The 8,660-nt window shown below is 50.0% G+C and overlaps 1 protein-coding gene across 2 annotated transcripts in view; it reads left to right on the top strand.

Moving 5' to 3' along the window:
* The window catches only part of Iqcd (IQ motif containing D), a 20,371-nt gene extending 13,396 nt beyond the window's left edge, over positions 1–6,975 (top strand). The window contains exons 3-5 of one of the 2 annotated variants that reach the window (XM_008847480.2): positions 1,008–1,241; positions 4,243–4,314; positions 6,507–6,975. In XM_008847480.2, coding sequence (XP_008845702.1) covers positions 1,008–1,241; positions 4,243–4,314; positions 6,507–6,809 — 609 coding nt within the window. In that variant the 3' untranslated portion in view covers positions 6,810–6,975. The remainder of the gene's footprint in view (positions 1–1,007; positions 1,242–4,242; positions 4,315–6,506) is intronic. The other variant, XM_017801769.2, reaches the window with a different exon arrangement.
* Positions 6,976–8,660: the final 1,685 nt, after the last annotated feature.

An 8,660-nucleotide genomic window follows, 5' to 3' on the forward strand; every position in this document is an offset into this window, starting at 1 on the left:
GGCTAACTTAACCAACATGCTACAGGTGAATGACAGAGGTAGCAGAGGTAGGTGACTCCTGAGGTTGTCCTCTGACTTACATTCTCTCTCACACGTGTGCGCGCGCGCACACACACACACACACACACACACACTGAGGTACAGCAGACTATTCATAGGCAGATAAGCAGAGCAACTGTGAACAAAGAGGTACATTTCATCTTATAGAGAAAGATCTGGATATTTGAATATTCATGAATTTTTCAGGAAAGGTTTTGAATATTCATGTTTTTCCAAGAAAGGGAGACTTTCTACTTTCTGGATGCCTTCACCACTTTTCAGATGGCTCAGAATGTGGCTATATTGTGTTCCAGCTTACCCCTACCCCACACAGAGATTTTACTAGTTCCTGCATTAAAATGAGACTCAGAGTCAGTTCTAGGTCAGGTCCGGCCCATCTTGGTAGTTGCGAATCACTGGTGGCTCCTGTCTTTCCACACACTTGTCACAAGATGGGCAGCAGCCACCGGCTGTTTTCTGGCTGTGTCTCTCTCCTCTCCAAAGGGTCACACAGTCCACACACTGGGCTCTGTGGCCTTTGGTCTCCACAGGATTCTGTCTTTACAGTGCCGAAGCAGCCAGAAATAGAATGCAAATGAAAGGCCTGTGTCCCAATAAAACTTTATTGACAAGATATGACTGGCTAGCCCCTCTCCTAGGTGGAGGGATGGTAATAAGCCTGGTTGGTTCAGACCCAGAGTATTAGTGAACAGAGTGAATGACCAGGATAGACTTGGAGAGAAGAGATGGGGACTGATGACACTGGCCTTTGTGGCTTACTCAGAGAATTTGGTCTTTGACATCTGTCATCAGACCTTTCCTGTCCTCTGCCCGTTACAGGTTGAGGTCATGGTATTATAGGTGGTATGCTGGTGCTAAGGGGGGTGTGGCAAGGGCCAGCTGCTCCTGTGACTGTGGGTGACTATTAACGGTGCCTCCTCCTTCCTCCCTCCCTCGTCCTGACCCAGGTGGAGAAGCAGACTTCCATCATCCAGGAATTGAAGAACTACCTGCACCAGGTGTTCAAGTTCTCAGAGAGCAGCCTCCTCCGCATGAAGCAGGAGGCTGAGAAGCAGCAGAAGGCAGACTACAGGGCCGCGCAGGCCAGGCTGGCCAAGACTCAGCAGGAGATCCTCACACTGCGCTCACAGTACAACACCCTGGTCATGGAGAACTGGGAGGCAGAGCAGGCCCTAAGGAAGGTGCCTGGGGGTCCCAGGGATGTGAAGGCGGGATGGGGCTGGCCCAGGAGCCTTGCATAGAAGTGGGAAAGCCCAGATGGACCAGTGTTCTCTCCAGAGGGGGTAGCACCCAGTCCTTGGCCTGGGACAGGGATCCAGCCTCCTTGCACCAAGGACTGGGTGCGAGGAGGCTAGATCCCTGTCCCAGTATTAGGGTACAGCATCTTGGTGACCTTGAGCAAATTCCTTCACTCCCCTCACCCCATGGGTAACCCCCATTTGAAATAGCTCCTGACCTTGACCCGTTCTGAGCCTCTGCTTTCCTGTGGCTATGAAGATGGTAAGGTCAGTTGTGTGGGAGTCAGGAGACTCCGAGGGCTGGGGCAATGTGGGTATACACCAAGCATCCCTCACCTACATCCCAGTTGTGTGTAGCCTGGTGCACACCCAGCTTCCAAGTCTTTCTGACCAAGGGCATCCTCTTAGAGACCAGTTCCCAGGTTGTTTCAGTGTCCTCACCCTTTTGAGTGTTTCATGGAAGTCATAGGTGTCTCCCCACAGGTCTGTGCACTCAGACTGATGGATAGTCCTTGGAAGGTCATAGGCCCCTTGAAACCATTCCATCTTCAGAGAACTCTGGCTCTGTAGGATCAGCAGGTCCATTTTTTGTTCTTTTAAGATGGTGTTGAGCCAGTGAGATGATTCAGTGAGTAAGGGTGCTTGCCACCAAGCCTGACAATCTGTGTTTGATTCCAGGACTCACAAGATGGAAGGAGAGAACCAACTCTCTCAAGTTGTCCTCTGATATATCTCTCTGTCTCTGTCTCTGTCTCTCTGTCTCTTTCTGTCTCTCTGTCTCTCTGTCTGTCTCTCTCTCTCTCTCTCTCTCTCTCTCTCTCTCTCTCTCTCTCAATGTAACTTAAATTAAGAATACAACTTGGTACCCAGCAGGCAGGGACTCCACATCCCCCTCCCTGACAGCCATTCATCTCCCAGTTTGCAAGGATTTACCTATCTTGACCTGTTGTGTGAATAGAGTCTGACACGTGGCCTTTTGCTCTGGCTTCACCTTCGTCATTGTGTTCCCGAAGTTCACCCATAGTGGAGCCCATGCCTCTGCTTTGTACCTTTTTGTGACTGAACCACATTCCTTTTTATTATGGGAGCTGACCTTTTAAAAGTATTTTCTTGGGGCTGGAGAGATGGCTCAGCAGTTAAGAACACTGGTTGTTCTTGCAGAAGACCCAGGTTTGAATCCTAGCACCCACATGGCAGATAACTGTCCTTAACTCCAAATCCAGGGGATCCAACAGCCTCTTCTGTCTTCTGCTGGCATTGTACGTCATGGATGTACTTTCCTACATGCAGGCAATACACGCATACACATAAAAATAAATAAATAAAATTTTTAAAAAACATTTTCTGCCGGGCGTGGTGGCGTACACCTTTAATCCCAGCATGCGGGAGGCAGAGGCAGGCGGATCTCTGTGAGTTCAAGGACAGCCTGGTCTACATAGTGAGTTCCAGGACAGCTCTGGCTACGGGGAGACCCTGTCTCAAAAAGACCAAAAGAAAAGTATTTTCTTTGTTAATTTTAATTTTTTTCTTGTTTGTTTGGGTTATTGGTTTGGTTTGTTTGCTTTGTTTTTTGTTTTTTGAGACAGGGTCTCCCTGTAGCCCCAGCTGGCCTGGAACTCACTATGTAGACCAGGCTGGCCTTGATCTCACAGAGATCTGCCTGCCTTTGCCTCCTGAGTACTGGGATTAAAGGCATGTGCCACAACACCCCACCCAACTCTGTTAATTTTTAATTCTGAAGTACTGGAGGATAGAACCCAGCACCTCATGCATGCTAAGCAGGAGCTCCACCAGTGACCCCTGACCCCAGCCGAGAGCTGACCTTTTTTGTTGTTTTGTTTTTAAATGTCTTAAATGTTTTTAAATGTCTTTCTCATGAAGATAAGAGGATACGGTTAGTTTTCTCTCCCACCTTTATATGGGTTCCAGGGATCCAATTCAGGTCACCATGCTTTTATATAGCAAGCACCTTTACCTGATGAGCTAAGCTTGCCAGCCCTGAGCTGACATTAAAACAAAGTTAGATCACATCCTTCAGTTGTGTCAGACCCACAGACTTTCCCTCCTTCTAGCTAGTGCACTACCACTGATCTATACCCCAGTGCAAGTTTTTATTACATTTATCTATTTGTGAGTGTGTGTGTGTGTGTGTGTGTGTGTGTGTGTGTGTGTAGATGCGCACATGCCACAGCATGTGTGTGGAGGTCAAAGGACAACTTGTGGGAGGGAGTCAGCTCTCTCTTTCCACCATGTCAGGGGTCCTGGAGATTAAACTCAGGTTGTCAGGCTTGGTGGCAAGCACCTTTCTTCCCCTCCTCCATGTATGAGCATCCATAGCCTCCCACTGTCTTAACCCTTCTCAAACTCAGGCCTCACAGGCTACTCCATTCTGGCATACTGGCTTCTCTCAACAATGCAAGCTTGCTCCCACCTCAGGGCCTTTACTCCTGCTGCTTGTGCCCCTGCCAAGACTGTTCTGGAGCCAGACTGACTTCAGATCTAGGCTGTGCTACCAATAGCTCTCTCATCTTGGGCAAGTGAGTTTGATGCCTTGGTTTTCCCATCTGTGCAGTGGGAAAATGAGAATATCCTTGTGAAGGTCAGTAGGAGAAGCAGACAGCAACCTATCACACAGCTGCTTGTTGGTCATACTGCTCTATCTAACGACTGTTAGGACTTCAAAAAAAAATTACCTGTCTGTCCATTAGTCATCTGTCTCTGTGTGTGTGTGTGTGTGTGTGTGTGTGTGTGTGTGTGTGTATGTGAACACAGGCACATATGTGCCGTGGCATGTGCATGGAGGTCAAAGAACAGCTCTTGGGAGTCAGTTCTCTTTTGCTACCATGATGGATCGTGGGATCAAACTCAAGTCATCAGGCCTGTGTGTGTAAGCACCTCTACCCTCTGAGCCAACTTGCCAACTCTGGACTTTTTCTATTTTTAGAAAAAATATAAAGTGGAAACAGAAGTTGAGAACTGGATCCAGAAATATGATATGGAGATGTATGAGAAGCAGGTTTGAGTCCCTCGCAGCAGGTGGGGGAGGTGATCCAAAGCCCAGGTCTGAGTTTCCCTTGGAGATCTGGGGGCAGGCCCCTCCCTGTCTCAAGGATGTGTCAGGCTGGGAAGAGGTGGAAAGGGGGAAGGATGACTACAAGACAGATCCAGCCAGGAGTATGTGGTTCCCTCTGATATCCTTGGCCCATGGTCCTCTACTATGACCTGGCGTGGCTCCTGCCCATCCCCAACTCTGAGAGGAGCCTGTCTCCAGCTCCTGCCACTCAGTATTTACTGAGCACCTGCAGTGTGAAAGGTACCAGGAAAAGGCAGTGAAGACCAGAAAGTCCCCATTGTCCTAGGAAGGTTCCAGACTGGTGTTACTCCTCAGCTGTGCCACCCGACTTGGGTTCCACCTCTCTGAACTTGTTTCAGAATCTGATTGACAGAGGTCATGATGTCTGTCCTGCCACGCTAGGGGCAGGGGGTCCATAAGAACCTGTTACTGAAAGTGTTTGAGTCTAGATGAAACTCTGCAGTAAGGGTGGGAGCCTGCACATCCCCATCTGCCTCCAGATAACCTCTTTGACCCCTGGCCCTGACCGGGGGTCTAGGGAGGCCCAGAGAGCAGAGAGACGACATCAGGCAAAGGCGTTAAAGGCCAGCCCTGCCAGTCAGAGAAGGGCCAGGCGGCCTCACTTAGCCTGACTCTAGTGCCCTGCCATGGACAGGAGCCATGTGGGCTGCTATGCTTGTTTCTTGGGTTCCAGTGAAGGTCATGTGGCTGGGGTCATGGCTGACTGATACAGTGTGCCTACTGTGTGAAGGCCCAGTACTGCAGAATAAACCCTAAAAATAGGCTCCACTGAGGGCCATGACCCAGCCTTATCTCCTTAGTGCTCTGCCCATGACTGGTGCTTGGTGAATGCTAAAGGGGTACAGAAAGAGAGGAGGGGAGGGGAAGGGAAGCAGGTGTGAATTGTGGCAGAAGGGGCCACAGTTGGGATCACTTAAGACAGATATTTATGCTCTGAGTCTGTGAAGCTGCCTCCACAGTATCGTAGTGGCTTTCCTTCCTGCGGCCCCATTGTATGCCTGGCACCACGGCATCGGTCAACTTTTTGCCACTATGACAAAACACCTGAGAAAAATAACTTAAAAGTAGGAAAGGTTTCTTTTGGCTCAAGGTTTTGGAGGGTTCAATCCATGATCACTTGGCCCCACTGCCTTGAGCTTGAGGTGGGCAGAGAACATCAGAGAATGCTCACCTCAGGGAGGAGGAGGAAGAAGAAGGGGAGGAGGAAAGAGAGAAAAGGAGAGGACAGGTTGGCCAGGTGAAGATACACCTTTCAAGGGCATGCCCCCAGTGACCTACTTCCTCCTAGGAGGCCCCTCCTGAAATTGTTCACCTGTCACCATCCTCATCTTCCAGGGGCTAATCCACTGAAGTTAGTGCCTTCATGATTCAGTCATTACCCAACAGCACCACCTAGCTGGTGACCAGGCCTCTAAACCATGCATCTTTGAAGGGCATTTCCTATTTAGGCCATAAGGTCATTTGATCTCAGAAACAGGCCCCTGGTTTAGAATTATCCCTGTGTTTTAAATGAGGAAAACAGGTTTAAAAAGTGAATTTCCTAGAGGTAAAGAGAAGTTGGACTTTAGAACTGGAACCGGGGGCTGGGGAGATGGCTCAGTCTGTCAAGTGCTTACTGTACAAGCATGAGGACCCAAGTTCGGATCCCCAATATCCACCTAAAAAGCCAGGTATGGTAGCATGTACCTGTTTACTGAGTACATGGAGACAGGCAAATCTTGGAAGTTTGCAGGCCAACCAGCCTAGCTGAATCAGCAAGTTCCAGGTCCAGTGAGAGATCTTGCCCCCAAAAGTAAAGTGGAGATAAATTGAGGAAGATACCTGACATTGACTTTTGGCTTCTACACACATGCACACACACATGAATGTGTACCTGCATCCACATCTGTACTTACACGAGAACATACACATACTGTATCTGTACTGCTCACAGCCCTTGTTCCTGCCTTGTTACAGAAATGCATTCAGTTGGGTCCCACCTGGATGGGCCCCTCACCTTCCCTGAGCCCCATGGGCCCAGGTGCAGACAGGCTCAGCACCCCACCTGGCTGGGGAACATGGGGCATGGGAAGACCCAGCCAGGTGCCATGCTTCCAGCCCTGCCTACCCCACAGGATGAGTATGAGGACCTGGAGGCAATCCACAAGGAGGAGCAGCTGCAGCTGGAGGAGCTGAAGCAGAGGCATGCGGTGCTGGTGGAGGACTTCACCCAGATCCGTGCTGAGAAGGAGATGAACTCCAAGAAGCGGGTGGAGGCTGAGCGTGAGATGGTGCGCATGGTTAGGGCTGCCACACTCATCCAGGCGGTGTGGAAGGGCTACCTGGTCCGCTCCATGCTCAGGTCCAGGAAGAAGAAGCGGGGCAGGGGAAAGGGCAAGGACAAAGACAAGGGCAAGGGCAAGGGCAAGAAGAAGTGAGCACCCCAGCCCTGCTGCCTCTCAGCTCTGCTCCCCCCAGTCCTGCTACCCACTTCCCCCAGCCCTGCTCCTCACAGCTCTGTTCCTCTCCAGCCCTGCCGTTCCTGGCCTTAAGGATGACTAAAATTAAAACCATTTCAAACCACATTCAAGGGCACACCCTTCAACAGATGTGTCTGCCCATGGCTGAGGCTTTGTGTGCTCATGGGCACTCGAGAGTGTCTGCTTCCTGAGGAGGGGGCAAGCTGTGGTCCCCATCTGTGGACAGCCTCAATAGGGAACAAGCCCCTGGCCCTAGTCCTGAAGCTGCCATGGTTGCCATGGAGACATCATCCAGTAGAGCGGCAGGTGGAGGTCTCAGCTGCTGGCCTGGGATAGTGTGCAGAGAGCCCTGAACGAGCCTTGGCCTTCCTAGGGTTAGCACACACACCTCCAGCTCTAGCCCTGGTGGTTGGAGGAGGGCATCAGAAGCCATTTTTGGTGCCTAGGTCATTGCATAAAAAATTTTTAAAGTATTAGTTACTGGAATTTCATAAATTGAGAGCTATCCTATAGAAAACTGCCTTTTCTGGAAAGATCTCATGGCTCAGAAGCAATACTCCCCTCCTCCTTTATTTTTAAATTATTTATTATTTTTATTTTATGTGTATGCATGTATTGCCTCGTGTAGGTAAGTGCACCCGTGTCGTGCAGTGCCCAAGAACAGAAGAGGCTGTCGGATCCCCTGGGACTGGAGTTACAGAGTTGTTAGCTGCCATGTGGGTGCTGGGATTGGAACCCAGGTCTTCTGCAAGAACAACCAGTGTTCTTAACTGCTGAGTCATCTCTCCAGCCCCTCCTTTATTTTTGAGACAGGGTATCCCTAGGTAGTCCAGGCTGGCCTTGAGCTAGTGGTGATCCTCCTGCTTCTGATGTTCAAGTATCAAGATTGCAGCCATGCACCACCATTCCTGGTTAGCCTCCCCTCCCCTACCTTTAGGTATTCCTGCAGGCTGCCTGTCCCCACCATTCCCAACTGCTTTGACACTGGGCTCCAGTTAATCTTTAGAATAGATGGAAGAGAGATACATGTCTATATTTCTATCAAAATGGAGGGAGGGAACACAATAAATGAGAGGTGTATGTTCTCAGAAGATAGGAGGTGGGGCTAATTCATTTGTGAAAATTCTAGAACTTTAAACATCCTACCCTGTTAAAGTGCATCTGTGCCAGGTGTGGCCATCTGACCTCTTCAGGTATTCACATGTGTGTACCTGGGCCTGGCCACCCAGCATCCTTTCCCAGGGCAGAAGCCTTGAGGCAATGGTGGGGCTGCCCACTGGGCTCCCTGGAATGCTTAGAGTAGAATGGGGCAAGGAGAGGTCCAAGGCCATGCTCCCATTGCTCAAGGCAGAATGTAGGGTCTCAGGTGCAACTGTGAGGCCCCACAGTAGTGCAGGGGAGCCATGTGCACCCAGCAGCCCAGGGTGCTAGTGCTCTACAGACACCCTTCCCTGGCTGACTTCCCCACTAAGCCCGGTCCTAAATACTGCTGGTTTTGTTTTTGGGTGGTGCTAAGGATTAAACTCAGGACCTCATGCTTGCTAGGCAAGCACTCTACCACTGAACTATATACCCACTCCTCAACAAAACAGTTGCTAATAAAACTTACTCCATGTTCTGAGCTGGGCAAGAACCAGCCTACCTGCCAGCTGGACAGAGATGGCCATGGTGGACTCAGCCTTGAGGCCTGTGTTCCCAGACCTTTCTGCCACATCCTTAAAGTACCTGTTGTCATATTTAACTTTGTTAATTAATTCAACTCTGGCACAACAAAGGCCTTTACTTACAGGGGAGAAAAACATGCCCAGA

Source organism: Nannospalax galili, unplaced genomic scaffold, assembly GCF_000622305.1.
Source record: "Nannospalax galili isolate Female #2095 unplaced genomic scaffold, S.galili_v1.0 scaffold120, whole genome shotgun sequence".
NCBI classification, from domain to species: domain Eukaryota; kingdom Metazoa; phylum Chordata; class Mammalia; order Rodentia; family Spalacidae; genus Nannospalax; species Nannospalax galili.